Raw genomic sequence first — 22,955 nt, 5'->3', positions numbered from 1 at the left:
CCCAGCACCACTGCTGCTGTCATGGTCTAGAGAACATGTATAGAGCCTGGGTCAAGACCCTCCATTGATGAAAGCCAAAAGTATTCACTGCAATTTGTACCCTGCGTGCATTAAGAAGAAACCCGATGTGAATGTGTGAAAGTCCATGTGTTTAACAGGTTAACATTGCCTCAGAACAGCAGGATTTCTGAATTTCTCCTACTGTTGCAATTCATGTACAACAGACCAAGAACTTGAAGGTTATCCAAGATGGCGTCCTTTGAGCTTATCAGGCAGACACACCCGGAGCATTGTCATGGCCTGAAGCTCCTGCCAATCATTCGCTCAATCAATCATCCACATCTTTAGAATCGGACTTTATCTTAATGGTTTGTGGTTATTCAAATGAATGAATATGAACCATTTTAACAGAAAAAAAACACACAAATAAGCACTATCACATTAACGCAGGTCCTGTGTCAGCAATATCATAACATTACACATTTGATGAACCCATGTCTCACGACACAGGTCCTTTACTTGTCATTACCAGATGACCTGAACAAGAGAAACTCTGGGCCTTAGTATGCCAGGATAAACTTGGTGCCCAAGCAAATGATGTATAATGTATTTCTGAATGTATGCATGTTCCTGTTCAAGATATTAGTCTTGATCCTGAAGAGACTAGCCCAGTCAGAAAAGGTTTGTCCCATCTGTATTGTCTGTGCACTTTTTTTATACCTATTGTCACATCACATTCCTGTGTGTCATCCATAACAGTGACATTAAGGAGGAACGTGAGGGTCTTCTGAAACATCCTGTTCTGACCGTGGCTGAAGATGTCCCTTTGAAAAAGAACGGCCCAGAATTCCTCCACGTGCCACGCAAGATCAAAAAACTATTAAATCCCTTTTCACCATTCTTATTGACAAGGGCATACGTGACTGGCAGCTCAAACAACTGGGATGGATCATTTAACTATTTTGATTCTAAACTCAAGAAGCCTAATCAAATCATTGTGAAACTTACAGTGAAATGTGATGGTAGTCTTTCATGGAGATGAAATCCAAATATGTTCATATAAAAGGACATAGAAGATACAAGACTGCATAACTAGAATGAGTATATTGACATAATTTAGATTCTTTTTCAAACTGTTTTATAACTTCTTTTTTATTTGGTGTGATATGCTGTTGTATAGCACCCTCATGTGGCTAGAGTTCCACACTGGCCATACAGAGCAAACGAGTAAGATTTTGAAACTGCAGAGACACATTTCTAATATAAATAAATAGGTATCCCAACATATCACAGCAAATTCATAGGTGTAGGTAGGTCCATGTGGGTTTTGAGGGATCAAAATCGTTAGGAGACAATCATTCTATTACTCTTTTTGACCCGTCAGCATGAAACATCGACTTCTGAGGTTCAATTAATTTTGTTAAATTGAAAGTGCACAAATATGAACTAAAATACATTCTCTCTTCATAAGATAAAAGTAACAAACAAAAGGACTCAAGCAAGTTCCCTGAGGGATGCATTCTGTTTTATTGACCTTTGCCTTCTTGCTGAATAAGTGCAAGCTGAAAATGAAAACTTAAAAAGGACCGTGCTTGGAAGTAACACATTGTCCCTGTCCTAAAAAAAAGCCATTGAAAAGTAATGTCAGAGTTCTATGTGTCCCCACACTTTTGGACACCTGCCCTCATATGTCCTGGTTGCGTCTCGGTATGATGATCTTGCGATAGGTCCGTCTCTCCGAGATGTTGCGTTTAACTTTGACCACAGGTTGCGAGGCCATCTCCAGATCCAGGGAGGGGCTGGAGTGGGACTTCTTCAGGGTTCCCTCCTCCCCCTCCTCATCCACTGTGTCCTTACACAGAGCTCTGTCAAACAGGTCGAGCTCACTGGTTCCCACCTCAGTCTCGGTTGACTGGTTCAAACCCTTCCAGACCTCCAGCATCTGGATGTAGGCCTCGTAGCGACATTTCTGTGGGGAGAGGAAGGAATGAGACATCTAATAGAGTGAAGGGGGAAAAAATGTAGCCTGCATTACGATAATGTCACAGAGCTTAACATTGTGGTCAATCCCATATGCACATACATATGCAGATATAACACACACACACCTCATGCTGCAGGTATTCCTCTCTGACTCGGTGTTCCTCCATCTCCTTGGCTTTGGCCCTGCGCCCGTCAGGGAGACTCTGCTGCAGGTAGGCCAGGTCTTCCTGGAAGGACTCCAGCATGCCTGCATGGGACTGCAGCTGTCTCTCCTGCAGGGGGCAGCAGAGAGCCAGGCTCAATGAACAGGCTCAGAACACACTCCAGGTAGAAAGTGTCCCTAACCATAGATCTAGTATCAGATTACCCTACCTGGCCCAGCACAACTAGAGTACATAAACTCAGCAAAAAAGGAACATCCCTTTTTCAGGACCCTGTCTTTCAAAGATAATTCGTAAAAATACAAATAACTTCACAGATCTTCATTGTAAAGAGTTTAAACACAGTTTCCCATGCTTGTTCAATGAACCCTAAACAATTAAGTGAACATGCACCTGTGGAACGGTCGTTAAGACACTAACAGATTACAGACGGTAGGCAATTAGGTCACAGTTATGAAACCTTAGGACACTAAAGTGGCCTTTCTACTGACTCAGAAAAACACCAAAAGAAAGATGCCCAGGGTCCCTGCTCATCTGCGTGAACGTGCCTTAGGCATGCTGCGAGGCATGAGGACTGCAGATGTGGCCAGGGCAATAAATTGCAATGTCCGTACTGTGAGACGCCTAAGACAGTGCTACAGGGAGACAGGATGGACAGCTGATCGTCCTCTCAGTGGCAGACCACGTGTAACAACACCTACACAGGATCGGTATATCCGAACATCACACCTGCGGGACAGGTACAGGATGGCAACAACAACTGCCCGAGTTACACCAGGAACGCACAATCCCTCCATCAGTGCTCAGACTGTCCGCAATAGGCTGAAAGAGGCTGGACTGGGGGCTTGTAGGCCTGTTGTAAGGCAGGTCCTCGAAAATAAAAGAGAGCCGCACACTATAGGAGCTCAGATGCAAAAATGTAATACCAACGTTTCGACAGCCAAGCTGTCTTCATCAGGGTATAGACGTAAGGCAGGTCCTCACCAGACATCACCGCCAACAACGTCACCTATGGGCACAAACCCACCGTTGCTGGACCAGACAGGACTGGCAAAAAGTGCTCTTCACTGACGAGTCGCAGTTTTGTCTCACCAGGGGTGACGGTCGGATTCGTGTTTATCATCGAAGGAATGAGCGTTACACCGAGGCCTGTACTCTGGAGCGGGATCGATTTGGAGGTGGAGTGTCCATCATGGTCTGGGGCGGTGTGTCACAGCATCATCGGACTGAGCTTGTTGTCATTACAGGCAATCTCAATGCTGTGCGTTACAGGGAAGACATCCTCCTCCCTCATGCGGTACCCTTCCTGCAGGTTCATTCTGACATGACCCTCCAGCATGACAATGCCACGAGCCATACTGCTCGTTCTGTGCGTGATTTCCTGCAAGACAGGAATGTCAATGTTCTGCCATGGCCAGCGAAGAGCCTGAATCTCAATCCCATTGAGCATGTCTGGGACCTGTTGGATTGGAGGGTGAGGGCTAGGGCCATTCCCCCCAGAAATGTCTGGGAACTTGCAGGTGCCTTGGTGGAAGTGGGGTAACATCTCACAGCAAGAACTGGCAAATCTGGTGCAGTCCATGAGGAGGAGATGCACTGCAGTACTTAATGCAGCTGGTGGCCACACCAGATACTGACTGTTACTTTTGATCTGGACCCCCCCTTTGTTCAGGGACACATTATTCCATTTCTGTTCGTCACATTAGTGTAACTTGTTCAGTTTATGTCTCAGTTGTTGAATCTTGTTATGTTCATACAAATATTTACACATGTTAAGTTTGCTGAAAATAAACGCAGTTGACAGTGAGAGGACGTTTCTTTTTTTGCTGAGTTCACAGTCTCAGCGTACTCCTAAATATCACACCCCACAAAGATGAATACATAATGTACTAAAACAAAGCAGTTGGGACTACAGAGAGTGAACCAAGAGGGTATGTGAATACAGTACCAGTGTGTGTGCAGACTGCGAGGCTGGCAGGATGGGTCTGCAGAACTTCCTCTGAGAGCCCACAGCAGCAGGGAAGGGAGGAGAGGAGTGTAGGGCTGACACCAGGTTGATACGGCTGATCCATGAAATCATCTCTGCTGTGGAGCTTCGGACAACAAGGGAACCGTGCACATAGAAGACATAACATATCTAATCATATCTTTGTATACAAAGTCAAAGGATTATTAGACTGCTGCATCCTGATTGATGCGATTGTTCCTTCACACCGCCAAATAGTCAAACACATTAGACCTTTGTGTGACAAATGTAAATTCACAACTCCAATACTACATGGATATACAGTGAGGGAAAAAAAGTATTTGATCCCCTGCTGATTTTGTATGTTTGCCCACTGACAAATAAATAATCAGTCCATAATTTTAATGGTAGGTTTATTTGAACAGTGAGAGACAGAATAACAACAAAAAAATCCAGAAAAACGCATGTCAAAAATGTTATAAATTGATTTGCATTTTAAATGAGGGAAATAAGTATTTGACCCCTCTGCAAAACATGACGAAAAAAACATGGTGGCAAAACCCTTGTTGGCAATCACAGAGGTCAGACGTTTCTTGTAGTTGGCCACCAGGTTTGCACACATCTCAGGAGGGATTTTGTCCCACTCTTTGCGGATCTTCTTCAAGTCATTAAGGTTTCGAGGCTGACGTTTGGCAACTCGAACCTTCAGCTACCTCCACAGATTTTCTATGGGATTAAGGTCTGGAGACTGGCTAGGCCCCTCCAGGACCTTAATGTGCTTCTTCTTGAGCCACTCCTTTGTTGCCTTGGCCGTGTATTTTGGGTCATTGTCATGCTGGAATACACATCCACAACCCATTTTCAATGCCCTGGCTGAGGGAAGGAGGTTCCACCCAAGATTTGACGGTACATGGCCCCGTCCATCGTCCCTTTGATGCGGTGAAGTTGTCCTGTCACCTTAGCAGAAAAACACCCCCAAAGCATAATGTTTCCACCTCCATGTTAGACGGTGGGGATGGTGTTCTTGGGGTCATAGGCAGCATTCCTCCTCCTCCAAACACAGCGAGTTGAGTTGATGCCAAAGAGCTCCATTTTGGTCTCATCTGACCACAACACTTTCAACCAGTTGTCCTCTGAATCATTCAGATGTTCATTGGCAAACTTCGGACGGGCATGTATATGTGCTTTCTTGAGCAGGGGGACCTTGCGGGCGCTGCAGGATTTCAGTCCTTCATGGCGTAGTGTGTTACCAATTGTTTTCTTGGTGACTATGGTCCCAGCTGCCTTGAGATAATTGACAAGATCCTCCTGTGTAGTTCTGGGCTGTTCCTCACAGTTCTCATGATCATTGCAACTCCACAAGGTGAGATCTTGCATGGAGCCCCAGGCCGAGGGAGATTGACAGTTCTTTTGTGTTTCTTCCATTTGCGTTTCTTCCAATAATCGCACCAACTGTTGTCACCTCCTCACCAAGCTGCTTGGTGATGGTCTTGTAGCTCATTCCAGCCTTGTGTAAGTCTACAATCTTGTCCCTGACATCCTTGGAGAGCTCTTTGGTCTTGGCCATGGTAGAGAGTTTGGAATCTGATTGATTGCTTCTGTGGACAGGTGTCTTTTATACAGGTAACAAACTGAGATTAGGAGCACTCCCTTTAAGAGTGTACTCCTAATCTAAGCCTGTTACCTGTATAAAAGACACCTGGGAGCCAGAAATCTTTCTGATTGAGAGGGGGTCAAATACTTATTTCCCTCATTAAAATGCAAATCAATTTATAACATTTTTGACATGCGTTTTTCTGGATTTTTTTGTTGTTATTCTGTCTCTCACTGTTCAAATAAACCTACCATTAAAATTATAGACGGATCATTTCTTTGTCAGTGGGCAAACGTACAAAGTCAGCAGGGGATCAAATACTTTTTTCCCTCACTGTAGTTCGGGTCTCTCAAACATACACACGACATAGACTCACGAGGCCTGAAAGAGGAAAACCCTCCAGTCAGCGGTCTGCAGGCGGAAGACGTGTGGTCTCTTAGTGTAGTCTGCTGCCTGCTCTGCCAGGGCATGGTGCACACTGACCACCTCCTCTGTACTCTGCCACTCCATCGTATACTCATCCTGAGGGAGAGGACAGGTTGGATAGCGTAACAAGCAGTGAGGGATTCGTGTCAAAGGCATCCAGAACATTATCAAGAGGCCGTGATATGGAAAGTATGGAATAAGATGAGGGAGAGGAGGAAACTCTAACCTTCTGCAAGTAGAGGACCATTCCCTTCAGCACTCCATAGAAGATCTTCCAGCTTCTCTTCCCCCAAGGAGCTGTCACACACAGTTACATTACATCACTCCTGAGGTCAAAGGATGCTTCTCAAAGACATTCACACCCTAAATCATTTCACCAGACTGATGAATCGTCAAAGGATTTATCAAAACTCTATGACGCTCTTGTACACACTTTATTGCCCTGATATTTGAGTTCCTATGGTTTCGTGCAAACAGTGTCACAGTCCCACTCACTGCGTTTGCCATCGATGTCAGCGTGGGCCTTGCGTTTGAGGAAGCTCTGTTTGAACACTGTGGCCTTCTTGTCATGCGGCACATCTTGGAACGGGTTGCTCTTGGAGCGCAGGGGTGCGTCCTCTTTAGCATCCTCCGCCAACAACATGGAGCTCTTCAGTTCCTTCTCATCACTGAACAGGGCGATTGACGAGATGAGGGGAGGAATGAAGAAGCAATGGAGAGGAAATTAAAAAACAATGAAAATATGAGAGGTGTAACACAACCACAATATATTGGAGAAAGCAACATGAAGAGGAATCTGTGTGTAAATCTACCATGTCCAAGGGGAGACTGAAAAGGTGGTGGCAAATAGTATAGAATAATGCTACCCACTACCTTGTTCTTAAGTCAGACTACTTACACTGCCCATTCCAGAGGCTCGTTCTTAATGGAGTTGTAGAGAGCCTGAGCAAGAAACAAGAGAAAGGACACTGAAGTCTTCCGTAAAAAAGGGTTACTTCAGACTGCTATAGACACGGTTCTTTCAGTTAACAGTATCTACTGAAATATTGAGTAGGTGTAGAATGAGGAGGATAATCTTACCTTCAACAGCTCCTTACTGAAGCTCTCACCCTCATTCATCCCATCCAGGTTGGACACGAAGCTGGACACAGACATGGGTTTGCCCACATTCTGTGGACAGACACAAAAACAATGTTTAACTCAGTAGCGGTCGGTGCTGTTTAATTTTTTTTTTTTATGAGGATGATCTTATTTCTATTAAAGCATACTGGATGACTGTCATTCAAATTCCATTCACCCAGTTCAATGTAACAGCGATAGGTTTAGGCTACTACATGATACTCACATTTTTCCTATACCCATCATGAGATTGCTACAACCTAGACAACAAATTAAAGTTTACAATGTAGGTGCACAGGTCTAGAGACATTTTTCAGTAATCAAGGTGACAGACCGTGACACATTCAATACTTCCTTGCACACTCTTGCCTGCATCTAGCTGATCTAAGGTGTAATCAGTAGTCCAACAGTCGCAAACGAGAGTTTCTATTGGCCAAATTCAGGTATGTTTAACTCCGTTTCATTCCGTTTAAAAAAATTATTTCAACAGAATCGGGCGAATAAATAAACCCTTGATCACCACAAACAGTTCAATTCATAGCAGCCACATAGAAGCCACATACCAACAGCATGATAATTGGCTCATTGTATAATTCCTTCTCTCATCTACATGCTCTCCTCTTCTCACATTTTCCTTTCAACTTCAATACAGTAGCTGACCAAGAAAAAATAACTTTCCAAAACAAAACTTCATACCATAACCTCTACACACAGCCTACATCGTTGTCACCATATTAGCTAACGTCATAGTTCAAATACTTAGCTATATTGACTAACTCTCAATAAACCCGCTACAATCTTGCTGTACAGTGTACAGCAAGCAGTTTAGCAGTTACACCGGTGGGCCCCGTTGGGAATAAATCAAACCAAAAGCGTACCTTGACTTAGAAGAGTTACAGTGTTGGATAGCCATAGCCATCTAACATAGCATCCCTCTCTGTTTGAGCCAGGAGTTTGTGTAGGCTCAACTAGCTAGCTGAATTCGCTAGATAGGTACGTTTTTTTTAAAGACAATGAAATATAGCTAGCTCTCGCTCTCTTTTGCTTCTCCATTTAAGAAATGAATTTGTTCAAAACTGTTCAACTATTGTCTTTCTCTCTCTTTGAGTCAACTACTCAACACATTTTACGCACTGCAATGCTAGCTAGCTGTAGCTTATGGTTTTAATACTAGATTCATTCTCTGATCCTTTGATTGAGATGAAAACATGTCAGTTCATACAGCAAGAGCTCTGATAGGTTGGAGGATGTCCTCCGGAAGTTGTCATAACTGTGTAAGTCTATGGAAGGGGGATGAGAACCATGAGCCTCCTGGGTTTTGTATTGAAGTCAATGTACCCAGAGGAGGATGGAAACTAGCTGTCCTCCAGCTACACCATGGTGCTACCCTAGAGAGTGCTGTTGAGGCTACGTTAGACTTATTGCAAAACTGTGTATTTTAATTGAATATTTGGTGACCTGAAAATATTTAGTATATTTTTATCTAAAAAGGATAACTTTGTTTTGTTTCACTCTATATTTTTCTGAAATTCACAAAGGAGGATGGTCCTCCCCTGGTTTAACTGTGTATACATTTGTTACGTTCCCCAGTTTCTGTGTTGTAGTTTGTGTATTTGAGTGTGTTTCAGGAGATGGCTTCCTGAGATCCCCAGCAGCTGATTGGTTGACGCCACAATTAATTGGAGAGCTGACCCCGCCCCCTCATCAGGACGCAGCTGTCTCCAATTTCCAATGCCTTCTGAAGCTATAAAAGCCAGTGTTCTGTTGTTCAGGGGAGAGACTGATCGTGATATAGATCATTGCTGAGAGAGGAGGTTGATGGCTGAGGGGTATAGCATGTTGATGGCTGAGGGGTATAGCATGTTGGTCGTTAGTATGTACTATGTTAATTGTTCTTGGTAGCAGCTTGGTGCGGTTCTGTGTTTGTGCGGTTCTTCTTTAATGGCCTGAGTTAGTTTTTTCTCAGTTTTGTTGTGAAGTGGGTTGTTTAATATTCTGTTTCATTTGTTCCCAGGGGGAAGGGGAAGGCACCTAGGGAATGCTTAGGCAAGAGGCCTGAGGGCATACATATACCCGTAGTATATTCACTGTCTAGGCACACTAGGTAAGACCTGGGCGGACCACCCCCCGTATTTTGGTTAGGGCACCAGGTGGTGCTAAATTAGGTAAGTAGTGGGTAGGCAGGTAAGGTAGGAGAGGGGGTTTGAGATTTACTTTCTTTGCTTTGGTTCCGTCCAGCCCCTTTTCCCCATATTACCGTGTGAAGGAATAAATTCCTAGTAAGCGATAAATTCTGCCTTTTGTCATCCTTACTCGCACCTATAGTCCATACCTCTTTCACTTCACGGAGAGTTGAGTTAAAGCAGGGTGTTGCGTTCCCTCTTCATGGAGGCGTGCGTAACAACATTCAAAACCCTAAATACCTACACGGTTTGCAGTGCAGTGGGAACTCACCTGTCCATGCAGATCAGAGTTCAGGAGCATCACAGAACAGGTGAGTGTGAGTACTTCTCCGGAAGAGGAGAAGGTGTGAGGGTTGCATTGCTGGAATCGACAGGAGAAATGCTGCAGCACCCGTTCTCTTTCCTGGGTCTCACCGATAAGCACCACCACCCTCAGGAAAGACCTGGGAGACGAGGGCAAAATAGAGGAAATATAAGATAATTTACAGATGGAAGATGCTAATTTGAGACCATTACTTGTTACTATTATAGTGAACTAGGAAAAATCGAATTAGAAAGTGTGAAGGACTTACCTCAGGCCTTGGTCCAGTCTCTGACCGGTGAAGTCAAAGAACTTCAGGTACTCCTCCCCAACAGCTCGGCTAAAGTCATTGCTGAATTAGAGAGTGGCCGGGAGACAAAGACAGGTCAAGTTCATGATTCAAGGTGACACATTATGAGAAAAAAACCTCAGAAAGTACTTACTAGCATGGATCATTACCCTAATAGTTACTACTGCATAAGACCTATGTAATGTAACGTTTGGCCACTCCAAGGTTTTGCAGCCTTTGGTCTTACTCTTTGTCCAGGTGTTTGACCACATCTGTCTTGTAGATCCCATCCAGCCTGTAGAGTCTTTCAGCCAGCCTGCAGGCCCTCTCCCTGTCCAAACCTCCACCATTCATATGGACCACCACTGGTTCTGAGGCCTCCGTCTGCTGTACCTGAGACTCCAGTTGCTCTCCACTTCCTTCCCTGGGCGGCAAACATGAATCCTCTGTACAAACGTTCTGTTCCAATTGTTCTACATGCTCTGTCTGCTCTAGCTCTTCTGTCGACTCAGTCAGTGCAGTCTGCGCTGGCTGTTCAGCCCCTGAGTGTTTCTGGTCTTCTGTCTGGTCTGACTGTTCTGTCTGTTCAAGCTCCTCTGTGCAAAGGAAAAGTAATTCTTCTAACTGCTTTGAATGTATTGGTTTTTCCGTCTGCTCTGACTGCTGCGTCTGCTCTGACTGCTGCGTCTGCTCTGACTGCTCCGTCTGCTCTGACTGCTCCGACTGCTCCATCTCCCCTGATTGTTTTGACTGCTCAGAATCTTCAGAGTGTTCCGTCTCCCGTGATGGTTCTGTCTGTGGTTCTGCCTGCACTGAAAAGTCTGTCTGCTCGGAGTACATAGTTTGCTCAGAATGTTGCGTCTGTTTTGATTCTAAACATTCTGTCTGTTCTGGCTGTTGCGTCTGCTCTGATTCTTTTGATTGTTCTGACTGGTCTGTCACTTCTGACTGTTCTGCCTGTTGTAAATGGGCCTCTTCAGTTTGCTGGTCTCCGTCCCCTGACTGATTTGAATGCTCTACCTGGTCGGACTCTACAAGTTTCTCAGAGTCTTCTGGCTGCTCTGTTGTCTCGTTATTGTTCCCGTATTCACTCTGTTCTGTGTGATTAGGCTCTGACTGCCCACGGTGTTCAGACTTCTCTGAGAGTTCTGACTGTTCTTTCAGTTCAGCTGGCTCAGGCAGGTGCTCTAAGAGTTCTATCATCGCTGATTCCTCCTCACTGTCCGACTGTTCCCTCCCCTCTGACTGTCCTATCTGTTCTGTCTGCTCCCCCTCCTCCTCATAGTCCGTAGAGCTGGATCCTTGCTCTGGGTTGATCTGTATAGTCAGGACTGTGCCAGTCTGTTCCTGTTTCTCTCCCGGCACAGAGCCTAAACTCTCACTATCCGGCCTAGTCTCGGACTCTCCTGTCTCTACAGAGCTAGGAGCTATGTCAGAGGGTGTGATAGTCTCCTCTGTCACAGACGGTCCTATCCCTTCCTCTGGCCATGGACGTCTCCCTGAAAGAGAGTCTAAACACACAAATACCCATGTTAATATTGACCAAGTCAATATCACAGGAAACCAGGTGTTTGATGTAATTGTTACCATTCCACTTTTCAGCTCCAGTCATTAGAACGAGCCTATTTTCCCCAATTAAGGTGCCACCAACATCCTATGCACTCTACATACTATATGATCAAGTCGAGGTGAGAGGTCAAATGCATTTGAAGGGGTAGCAACTATCAGAATATGTCAACACATGTTAAAATAAAATCTTAAGAGTATGCCCATGGTGCATTTGTGAAAATGACCTCGGTTTGCACTCACCATGGTCCTCAAATAGCTCTTGTGCTGAAGCCTCCTCTTCCTGTGTGTGTGCTGCATGCTCCTCCACATATGGCCTTGGTGTATCACATGCCTGGAATTGCAAAAGCAGCTGTCAACAATAAACATCGAGCTGGGGAAAACTTGTGATTGAGAAAGAGGTGGGATGATCAGCACTCAGACAGAAGGGACCTGGCTCTCAGATGACTGATATGTACAGTATCAGTCAAAAGCTTGGACACACTTACTCATTCAAGGGTTTTTCTTTATTTTTTACTATTTTCTACTTTGTAGAATAATAGTGAAGACATCACAACTATGAAATAGCACATATGGAAACATGTAGTAACCAAAAAAAAAGTGTATATATTATATATATTTTAGAGTCTACAAAGCAGCTACACTTTGCCTTGATGACAGCGTTGCACACTCTTGGCATTCTCTCAACCAGCTTCACCTGAAATGCTTTTCCAAAAGCCTTGAAGGAGTTCCCACATATGCTGAGCACTTGTTGGCTGCTTTTCCTTCACTCTGGGGTCCAACTCATCCCAAACCATCTCAATTGGGTTGATGTCAGGTGATTGTGGAGGCCAGGTCATCTGATGCAGCACTCCATCACTTTCCTTCTTGATCAAATAGCCCTTACACAGCCTAGAGGTGTGTTTTGGGTCATTGTCCTGTTAAAAAAAACAAATGACAGTCCCACTAAGCTCAAACCAGATGGGATGGCGTATTGCTGTAGAATGTTGTGGTAGTAGCATAAGTGTGCCTTGAATTCTAAACAAATCACTGACCGTGTCACCAGCGAAGCACCCCCACACCATCACACCTACATGCTTCACGGTGGGAACCACACATGTGGAGATTATCTATTCACCTACTCTGCGCCTCACAAAGTCTCGTCGGTTGAAACCAAAAATCTCAAATTTGGACTCATCAGATTAAAGGACAGATTTCCACCGGTCTAATGTCCGTTGCTCGTGTTTCTTGGCCAAAGCAAGTCTCTTCTTCTTATTGGTGTCCTTTAGTAGCGGTTTCATTGCAGCAATTCGACCATGAAGGCCTGATTCACGCAGACTCCTCTGAACAGTTTATGTTGAGATGTGTCTGTTACTTGATCTCTGTGCAGCATTTATTTGGGCTGCCATTTCTGATGCTGGTAACTCTAATGAACGTATCCTTCGCAGCAGAGGTAACTCTGGGTCTTCCTTTCCTGTGGTGGTCCTCATGAGAGCCAGTTTCATCATAGTGCTTGATGGTTTTGCGACGGAAATTTTCTGGATTGACTGAGCTTCATGTCTTAAAGCTGTTCTTGCCATAATATGGACTTGGTCTTTTACCAAATGGGGATATCTTCTGTATACCACCCCTACCTTGTCACAGCACAACTGATTGGCTCGAATGAATTAAGGAAAGAAATTCCACAAATGAACTTAACAAGGCACACCTGTTAATTGACATGCATTCCAGGTGACTACCTCATGAAGCTGGTTGAGAGAATGCCAAGAATGTGCAAAGCTGTCATCAAGGCAAACGGTGGCTACTTTGAAGAATCTAAAATATATTTTGATTTGTTTAACACTTTTCTGGTTACGACATGATTCCATATGTGTTATTTCATAGTTTTCATGTCTTCACTAATATTCTACAATGTAGAAAATAGTAAAAATAAAGAAAAACCCTTGAATGATTAAGTATGTCCAAACTTTTGACTGGTACTGTATAACGGTATATTCCATTCACCTCATCTCAACCTACAACTGAAACCTATATGCTGGTATATAATCTATGAATAGACAGAGGTAGAGCTATTTCTCATCCTAAATACTCTCTTTCTCTTGTACTTTCACAGACCAACACACACATGCACACAGGAAATAAAGGTCCACAAATGTACACAAACACACAGCAACATAATTTCAAATGACAACAGACACATAACCACAATCCTTTCCGTTCTGCCTGACGTACCCGAGGGGAGCTTTCACCCTGGTCTGTCTCCAAAGGCAGCTGTTGCTCCGGTCCGTTCTGATTATGTGTCTTCTCCTGGACAGACAGCTCTATGTTGATTCCTGTCACACAGGCTTGATGTTGCTGCTGGGACAGGGGACTCACAGTCCAGTCCAGACTGGCCGCTCCACTGGAGTCCAGCTCATCGGCCGAGCTGTTGTCAGTCATGGGGTAGGGAATGTCAGGGGAGGGGTTGGTTATGTCCCACTGCACCGTGGCAAAGGACAGAGAGACACTGGGATGGATCATGGGGTACACAGGTAAAGTCATGGAATCCCAGTGCTCCTCTGGCTCCTCAGTCCTTCCAGTCTGATGAGAGTTATCCTCTTCCTCCCTGTCCATCTGGTTCACTTGCTCCTCCATCTCTCTCCACCCAATAGCCTCCTCCAGTGGCCTGCTCTGTAGTGGGAGATCCATATTGGGCCATGTCTGGCTGTCTTGCTCCCTGAGGTCTGGGAGAGGAGAGCGCACCCTAGACCCCTCCATAACCTCTCTCTTCACTCAGTCCTAAGCAGAGATATGGCTCAACTTAGTTTAGTCTCGTTCCTCTGTGCTGGCCAGGGCATCCATCTTGGAATTAGGTCAAAGTGATGCTGTCATGGTTGACTCCTGTGGTTGGTTAGCTTCCGGTGCTGCCCTAGTTATGTGCACGAGGTCCGTAAAGCAAGAACATTCATGTACAATAAAATATGGCAAAACATACATCCATTCAAACTAACTAGTGACTCGCTCATAAATTCCCACAGTAATGTCAAACAAGTAGTGTTTGTAAAGGGCTAATGTTCAAATGAAAATAAATCAGTAAGACAATATGTTTAGCTAAAGACAGGTTCTCTTTAAGTACACCTTGACACTTGTTTATAAATAAACATATGTGGTGAACTGAGTCATCTGCCAAATGAAAGCCAATCTAAACAGGTACAGTAAATCCAGGAGAAAATACTGCTCTGCAGGCTAAAATATACTCCCCAACACTGGCTACCTGCCTTGTATATCAATAATATTACAGTGTGAAATTTCAATTTTTTTTTTTAAATGGAAAAAAAAAATGGACTAGGGTGTGAGATTAACACTCTTTCAATTAACAGAAAGCCAACATCCTAAAGCTTAGACCAGCGGTAGCTCATGTCACTCTCACACATCATACACCAATAGGCACAGTTCAATGACAAACATGGTCTCTTAAACATATTAAAATGTTAGCCAACACTCACCATTCACTTCTGCATACCAAACACTATCCAGTTCATATATTTTAAGGAAGAGGTTGTTTTATAAACCCTGTTTACTTCTCTCTCTTTTGGTGTGGCACAGCGGATGTGCTTTGCAATGACTTTTGCTGAAACATTACAGAGGCGCATTTACTTCCTGACCACAGAAGAGCAACCTTTACAGAAAGAGAGAGAGAAGTTGGAGAGCATAGATGGAGAGAAATAGAGAGTGAGAGCCAGATGGTGGGGGTGTGAGCGGTTTCACTGTATCCTAAATATTCATGTCTACTGCTAACCATCAGCTTGAGCTACCATGATGTACATGTATAGGTCATGGTCCATGGACCGACCCGGAGGATATCAGTGAAGATTCACAGTAGTATGTTGTTGATCCATATCAAGGACACTACCTAATATAAACACACAGCATTTTTGTAACAATTCATGTGAAGCCACATACTAAGCCTCTAGTCTTCAGAATTGTACTGTCATAAAAAGAAGAGTGACATGGAAAATTGGTTCAAATACCTCCTATTCCGTCTATTTAAACTTTCACTCCATTTCTCTCTTTCAGTCGCTCAGCCTTTTTGTCAATAGTCTACTCACATCACATAACCAACATCCGGGACAGTGCTTGGCCACACTTCCTGTGTGGGTGCTCACTTCTCATTTCCTGTTAGGGTGCTAGGCTGGCGCTCCACTTAAAAACAGCAAAGAACGGTATAAACTTACAATGATAGACAGATACTTTCTTTTTGCACCCCATACTTCCTCATTGAATCTGTGTGAATGAGATTTGCAGCTCTCTGAGATTGTATAAAGGTCCATGTGTGTGTTGTATAAACTAGATTACTCTTACTTTGGAGTCTGGATAAAGACTTTACAGTCATCATCTTCCTTTAGGTATAATATTTGAAGGTATTCAGGTCATAGGTTACAGTTATCTAATTAGAGGAACATTGTTCCCTTTATGCAGGCACAATATAGGCCTATCTATTGTTTGGTGTAATAACAACAATAATCTCTGACCTTGGATTTGAATGTTGCTGGTGATTAAGTCTTCTGGTTTTTAAAGTTAATAAGACAGAGATTTCAGTTGTGTCCTTTAAATTATCAGCATTACTACACTGAAAAAAATATGAAACGCAACATGTAAAGTGTTGGTCCCATGCTTCATGAGCTGAAATAAAATATCAGAAATGTGCCACATACACAAAACACATATTTCCCTCACATTTTGTGCAAAGAAATTTTTACAGTTAGTGAGCATTTCTCCTTTGCCAAGATCATCCATCCACCTGACAGGTGTGGCAAATCAAGAAGCTGAATAAACAGCATGATCATTACACAGGTACACCTTGTGCTAGGCACAATAAAAGAGCCCTCTAAAATGTGCCGTCTCGTCACACAACACAATGCCACAGATGTCTCAAGTTTTCATGGAGGGTGCAATTGGCATACTGACTGCAGGAATGTCCACCAGAGATGTTGCCAGATATTTGAATGTTAATTTCTCTACCATAAACCACCTCCACATCATTTTAGAGAATTTGGCAGTACCTCCAACCAAAGACCACGTGTATGGAGTCGTGTGGGCAAGCGGTTTGCCGATGTCAACGTTGTGAACAGAGTGACACATGGTGGTGGTGGGTTATGGTATGGGCAGGCAGGCAGGCAGGCAGGCATAAACTACAGACAATGAACACAATTGCAATTTATCAATATCAATTAGATCCTGAGGCCCCATTGTGAGTTCCATTTTTTAAAAGTATCTATGACCAACAGATATGTATTCCCAGTCACGTGAAATCCATAGATTAGGGCCTAATTAATTTATTTTCATTTACTGACTTCTTTATATGAACTGTAACTCAGTAAAATCTTTGAAAATGTTGCATGTTACATTTATATTTTTTAAATTCAGGAAATTAAGGTCTAATAAACATTGAAATGGCAAAGGTTTAGTGCAGCTGATGAACCATTACATTAACTTGTGGATGTCCCAGTGATTATGTGGATTATCCCCTACCAGTGGACCATTGTATTGGCAGGCACTATGCATGGGACTCTCTAGCTGTTGAGGCAGTCTATCAGAGGGAGATGCCAAATTGACTGTAACCACATTGACTCGTCAACAACACACCCAAAGGCTCTACATGACAAGTACAACTATGCAGAAATCAAACCACAAACTTGAATGAAACCATCAATACCAACAGGAAAACAAGGTTAATATATATTATTCATGTGTGGAAACACCAGATAATAGACACTACTGCTGTCAGCAAAATAATAACATGCCTGAGATCATTAAAAACTCAAACTCAAACACAAACTACTTTCAGAGAGTAACACTTGCCATTTTCTTAGTAAACTTCGATTTGGACTTACCCTTTAAAGCCTTCTCATGGGGTATCATATAACCAGTCAGTTAGTAAGGCTTTAAGTCAGTCTGTGGGGGGAAAACCTCTTTATTGCCATGTAGACAGACAGCTTAGTGCACAAGGTGTAATCCCTCAGATGACAAGTTTTCTAGCCTCTCTCACTTACACAGCGCTAGCCTGGGGTGTCACAGAGGATGCATGCGAGTCGCAAGTCCTAGTCCACTCCTCCTCTGTGAGAGATACCTCATCTCCAGGCAACAGATCCCAGACTTCCGCCTCCCTCTGCTCATCTGCAACATGGATATGCCTTGCAAAAACAGGGAAAGAGGCAACAAAAAGAAAGAAAAGACACATTCTGATTGGCAGGGAGCGAAATAGCAAAGACACCTGAGAGCATTGGGCCCGCCCACAGCCTGAAGGCACAGATGCGCACAAGCATACATTGAGGGGATTCTATAATGCTGGCCCAGGTAGGCATAGTTTGCACTGGGTAAAAAGTGATTGCATTCGTTTTGGAACCGTGCTGCTCCCGGGCATGAGCCAGCTGCCTCGTTCTGGCCGACAGCGAAGTTGACTCAAAGCAAAAGGTGGACGAATGAGCAGGATTCTGTATGTTAAAAAATATATATAAAATAATAAAAAAAGGCTTCCCAATGAAAACTTGTTTGAAAATGTGAACATACATTTTATGGAAAATATATGTATGTTTCTGAACGATGGATCATGCGGTCTTGTTGACAACATAACCAAGCGCTGCAGATTGCTGTTTGATTTGAGCTTGGCGCTACTCCCTCACCGGCCACGCCCGGTCCAGTTTAATATAACTCTGCCACTCATACAGCCACAAGTCAGGAGAGTGGCTTAACTTCATTCCTGCAAGTCTTGACTGACACAAGGGAGTGGACTGGTCGAGCCTCAGGGTACTGTAGGCATCCTTTGAAGCAAATACTTATGAGTCCCAGGGGACCATATTCCCCCTGGTTTATTGGTTCCATGACAACATTCCCACTGTGTTTTTCTAACGATTGTTCCATGTAAACCTCAAAATAACAAAAAGGATAAACATAACCACTGTGCATGTGTCAACTTTATGAATTATGTTGTTGTTAAACCCTTTAAGACGCACCGCTTGTAGCCAGGGCTAGTTGTTGTGACAAGTATGACTTGGGTCTATGCTTCTTGAACTATAAACACGTGTCAAATCAACAAACAAGCTACTACAAGCCGCCCTCGAAAGAAGGCACTAAATGTATCACATATATAACATTAAACATATACAAGTACCTGCCAGGTGGTTGGTTGCCTACGACACTTGAAATCGACGGCTAACACACATGCAATGCGTCCTCCTTAACTGCGGAGGCGGTGAAAGAGGGAGAGAACGACATATTGACGGGATGGAACGTCACTTTCAAGCGACGGTTACTGCTTTGTTCCGGACACGGCAACAACCTCGGTCACACCCACATCGTAAGATAGTTTAGGATTTAATATTTTATTTGTATGCTATTTATTTGCAGATTATGGCAAAGTCAAAAGACTTAAAAGTGTTTTTGGAGTCGTCTCTGAACGAGATTTTTAAAGCCACAGTAAGTGACATATTGGAGTCAGTGGACCAAACGTTGTCTGAGTACAAGGGCAAAATACAAAGAATTGAAAGTGAGAATGAGGATCTTAAACGAAGGCTGCACGAACAAGACAATAAGGATTCGATCGTAACGGGTACGTACACAATGCAGTTGGCTTCAAAATAATAATCGCCAGTGCAGCTATCGTTAGTTGCAGCTGTCCTTTGTTGTCCCATTTTGAGGTGCATGCTGCCAAGATGGCCACCGAGCCTAGCTGACCCCTCTCTGTTGCATGTTTTACATGTCGTTTTCAAACACTCATTGTAACCATGGACAACATTTGTTGTCAGTGGTACTTTCAGACTAGCTTTCGACGTTGGAACTTGTAGTAGATAGTAATCCCCTGACTTTGTTGGACATTTTTTACATTTAACATGTATTTGTTGTTGCCCAGACCCTGAAAGTAACCAGGACGTCGTTCACCTCCCAGACTTATCAAGGAAGACATGTTCCAGCCGTTCATCTGTCAGCCAATCCCATAAGCCAATCAAAACACAGGGTGATGAGAGGAGGAGCTCCAGGAGACAGCACAAGGGCAAGATACCTCAGAGTAGAGGGTCTGTCTCCATTATGGATCCAGCAGCTCAGCAGGAACCAGAATGCCTCAAAAACATCCCAGACACTGCGGTTTCCACCCTAATTTTCAAGAACATAAAGACAGAACCTGATCTGGAGGATGACGACTATGCTATAGACCTCTCAAAACCACCATCTCCTCTCAACCTGGCATCTAAGCAAATTAAGATGGAGAGTGCTGAGTTGAGCTATATCATTCCTGAAGAGTATGATGAACATTTTCAGTCACCACTGGACACAGATGTGGACTCTAGAGACAGCGACAGTGATGTCAAAGTCACCATAGTGTCTGACATTCACATGGAGATGGGAGACGATGAGGGTGGCCATTTTGTTGAATCGGAGGGAAGGCTGTGTCACAATGATACTGGAGAGTCTGAGCCAGAAGAAGATCCTTTCTTGGCATACTACCCTGACACAGGAACTGACCCTGCTGGGACGACAAGTGAGGACATTTTACCAACTCTGAACTCTCACGCTATAGAACCCTCTAAAAACACACAAGGCGTCTACAACTGCACCCAGTGTGAGAAGACATTTAGTCGAGTGAGCTCCCTCAACATTCACATGAGGAATCATAGTGGCGAGAAGGCCCACTGCTGCAACTACTGCGGCAAACGCTTTGGCCGGGCAGACCTGCTCAAGTCCCACAAGCGCACTCACACAGGAGAGAGACCGTTCAGCTGCAACCTCTGTGGGAAGAACTACAGTCACCCGGGCCAGCTCAGAATACACAAGCGTGTTCATACGGGAGAGAGACCGTACTGCTGCCCACATTGTGGGAAGCGCTTCAGTGAACACAACCAGCTTAAAGTCCACTTACGAACTCACACAGGAGAGAGGCCATACAGTTGCAGTGTCTGCGCCAAAACATTTAGCAACGCAGGTAACCTGAGAATACATCAGAGAATACACACGGGGGAAAAGCCTTACTGCTGTGTACAGTGTGGCAAGAGGTTCAATGGTATGGGGGACCTCAAAACACATTACAGGATTCATACAGGGGAGAGGCCGTACCACTGTGACCTGTGTGAGAAGACCTTCAGCCAGGCAGGCCACCTCACCATACACAAGCGGATGCACACGGGAGAGAAACCATACACATGTTCAGAGTGTGGTAAAAGCTTCAGCGTGGCGAGCAGCCTCAAGCTGCACCTGAGGACTCATACAGGGGAGAAACTCTTCAGCTGCTCTTACTGTGGGAAGAGCTTCAGTAGGTCTGGCCATCTGAAGAGACACGAACAGGTCCACACCAAGGAGAAGGTCTACCCCTGTGACCAGTGTGGGAAGACTTACACCGACCAGTCATCCCTCAAAAAGCACCAGAAGACTCATGGAGATGAGGAGATGAGGACTGAGGAGATTGAGGGCAGTACCAGTGGGACTGATGTTCCCCATAACCTGGAAATAAAGATTGAGGACTAAGACTGTCATATTACTGTATGTGGTACATTGCAATATATATGGATATTTAATATTGATGTATCAGTACAGTGTTGGAGAAACACTGTATGCTGAATTTCATGAGAACTCAAGTTTAGATTTGTCCCAAGTAGTAGGACAGCAAACTGCTTTTAGTGGATGTAGCCCAAGAGCTAGTCTTTGCCAGTATTAAACTATGGTAATAATTGTAATTTGTGGTATTCTTTCTATGTATATAGTGGTAATGTTGTTTACTAACACTGTACATAGCTTTTAAGTCATATTCTCTAAGAAAATTTAGATTTTCTTCAAAAGAATGTCATGCATTTTAGTGTAAATAATGAAATTCACCCAAATTGGTTGCAATGGCCTTTACAAGCTAGATCATTTAATCTATGAACATGCCATTCATTTTCACAATTAATAGTTTTAAACAAATCAACACGTTACACTAGAATATTGCATTCTTTTGGTAAGAATGATGCCAAACTTTGAAAACTATTTATTATTCAAAGTGTAATTAAAGGAATAATCCACCCAAAACCACGCATTCTTTTAATTTACCGTGTTAAATAACACTATGTGAACAATATTTTTTATGAACAAATGTTTCATTTTGATATTATAAGGTTGGTAGCAACACGAAATCCGCAATGCTCTCTCTATTGGCGATTTAGCAAACGTAGCTACACAGTAATACCGAAGACAATATCAGCATGTAAAGTGGGTAGTTAGCTGTAAAATCGCCTGAACAAATTGTAGGAGTCTACAATCTCAACATGTTCAACCTGCAGATTGATGTGGAGTCTAACATTCGCAACTGCATATCTACTTTTGTGGAGATGGGAAACTTACTATACTATGTCAATGGGCCGCGCGGGGCATTTTGGGTGATTCTGGGACAAGGAGCACACAGGTATTTCACCCAATAAATATGGGAGTTTATCAAAATTGTATTTGTTTTTTTAGAATTCTTTGTGGATCTGTGTAATCTGACGGAAATATGTGCCTCTAATATGGTCAACAATTTGGCAGGAGGTTAGGAAGTGCAGCACAGTTTCTACCTCATTTTGTGGGCAGTGTGCACATAGGCAGACATGGCTCTCAAGAGAAGACAGGCTATGGCGACCTTTCTCAATAGCAAGGCTATGCTCCTTAATTTTGGGTCAGTCACTGTGGTCAGGTATTCTGCCACTGTGTGCTCTCTGTTTAGGGCCAAATAACATTCTAGTTTGCACAGTTTTTTGTTAATTCTTTCCAGTGTGTCAAGTAATTATATTTTTGTTTTCTCATGATTTGGCTGTCTAATTGTTAATTGTGTTGCTGTCCTAGGGCTCTGTGGGGTCTGTTTGTGTTTGTGAACAGAGCCCAGGACCAGCTTGCTTAAGGGACTCTTCTCCAGGTTCATCTCTCTGTAGGTGATGGCTTTGTTATGGAAGGTTTGGAAATCGCTTCCTTTTAGGTGGTTGTAAATTTAACGGTTCATTTCTGGATTTGGATAATTATTTGTTTTTTTACGTTGTACACAGGATATTTTTGCTGAATTCTGCATGCTGAGTCTCAATTTGGTTTTTGTCCCAATTGGTGAATTCTTTGTTGGTGAGCGGACCCCAGACCTCACAACCATAAAGGGCAATGGGTTCTATAACCGAGTGAAGAATTTTAAGCCAGATCCTAATTGGTATGTTGAATTTTATGTTCCGTTTGATGGCATAGAAGGCCCTTCTTGCCTTGTCTCTCAGATCGTTCAAATCTTTGTGGAAGTTACTTGTGGCGCTGATGTTTAGGCCGAGGTATGTATCGTTTTTTGTGTGCTCTAGGGCAACGGTATCTAGATGGAATTTGTATTTGTGGTCCTCTATGGCAATGCATCCTGGATGAAAGAGGCAGACAAAT

At 43.6% G+C, this 22,955-nt stretch overlaps 2 protein-coding genes across 5 annotated transcripts; one reads left to right on the top strand and one right to left on the bottom strand.

Annotated features, from left to right (window-relative positions):
• Positions 1 to 1,506: 1,506 nt before the first annotated feature.
• Positions 1,507 to 18,832, bottom strand: LOC112230977 (PH and SEC7 domain-containing protein 1). Of its 4 annotated transcripts, XM_024397433.2 has the most exons (16): positions 18,718 to 18,832; positions 17,600 to 17,740; positions 17,441 to 17,501; positions 13,800 to 14,475; positions 11,832 to 11,922; positions 10,270 to 11,533; positions 10,005 to 10,085; positions 9,704 to 9,875; positions 7,211 to 7,300; positions 7,029 to 7,072; positions 6,626 to 6,798; positions 6,357 to 6,427; positions 6,081 to 6,226; positions 4,093 to 4,237; positions 2,109 to 2,255; positions 1,507 to 1,969 (listed from the first exon to the last, which is right to left on the bottom strand). In XM_024397433.2, the coding sequence occupies exons 4-16, from the start codon at positions 14,322 to 14,324 to the stop codon at positions 1,685 to 1,687; spliced, it is 3,234 nt and encodes a 1,077-aa protein (XP_024253201.1). In that variant the 5' UTR covers positions 14,325 to 14,475; positions 17,441 to 17,501; positions 17,600 to 17,740; positions 18,718 to 18,832; the 3' UTR covers positions 1,507 to 1,684. The 4 variants fall into 4 exon arrangements, with proteins under 4 accessions (XP_024253201.1, XP_024253200.1, XP_024253202.1 ...); XM_024397432.2 differs by lacking the exons at positions 17,441 to 17,501; positions 17,600 to 17,740; positions 18,718 to 18,832 and adding an exon at positions 15,053 to 15,550; XM_024397434.2 differs by lacking the exons at positions 17,441 to 17,501; positions 17,600 to 17,740; positions 18,718 to 18,832 and adding an exon at positions 15,053 to 15,550 and having other exon boundaries at positions 13,800 to 14,470.
• Positions 18,833 to 18,839: 7 nt separating this feature from the next.
• LOC112230978 (zinc finger protein 260) lies at positions 18,840 to 22,036 on the top strand. The gene is made up of 2 exons (XM_024397436.2): positions 18,840 to 19,155; positions 19,456 to 22,036. Exons 1-2 carry the CDS (start codon positions 18,957 to 18,959, stop codon positions 21,060 to 21,062), a joined length of 1,806 nt encoding a protein of 601 aa, XP_024253204.1. The 5' UTR covers positions 18,840 to 18,956; the 3' UTR covers positions 21,063 to 22,036.
• Positions 22,037 to 22,955: the final 919 nt, after the last annotated feature.

Source organism: Oncorhynchus tshawytscha, linkage group LG33 (genome assembly GCF_018296145.1).
Source record: "Oncorhynchus tshawytscha isolate Ot180627B linkage group LG33, Otsh_v2.0, whole genome shotgun sequence".
NCBI classification, from domain to species: domain Eukaryota; kingdom Metazoa; phylum Chordata; class Actinopteri; order Salmoniformes; family Salmonidae; genus Oncorhynchus; species Oncorhynchus tshawytscha.
The sequence above is the reverse complement of the archived record's forward strand: the minus strand, read 5'-3'. Positions and strand labels throughout refer to the sequence as shown.

What these genes read in the sequence shown, in the direction of transcription:
- LOC112230977 (XM_024397433.2), bottom strand. Translation starts at nt 14,324, where the DNA reads ATGGAGGGGTCTAGGGTGCGCTCTCCTCTCCCAGACCTCAGGGAGCAA. An exon ending in AGGGTGAAAGCTCCCCTCGG is followed by an intron (nt 11,923 to 13,799) that starts GTACGTCAGGCA and finishes TTGCAATTCCAG; the next exon opens with GCATGTGATACACCAAGGCC. An exon ending in TGACATCGATGGCAAACGCA is followed by an intron (nt 6,428 to 6,625) that starts GTGAGTGGGACT and finishes TGTGTGTGACAG; the next exon opens with CTCCTTGGGGGAAGAGAAGC.
- LOC112230978 (XM_024397436.2), top strand. Translation starts at nt 18,957, where the DNA reads ATGGCAAAGTCAAAAGACTTAAAAGTGTTTTTGGAGTCGTCTCTGAAC. An exon ending in TAAGGATTCGATCGTAACGG is followed by an intron (nt 19,156 to 19,455) that starts GTACGTACACAA and finishes GTTGTTGCCCAG; the next exon opens with ACCCTGAAAGTAACCAGGAC.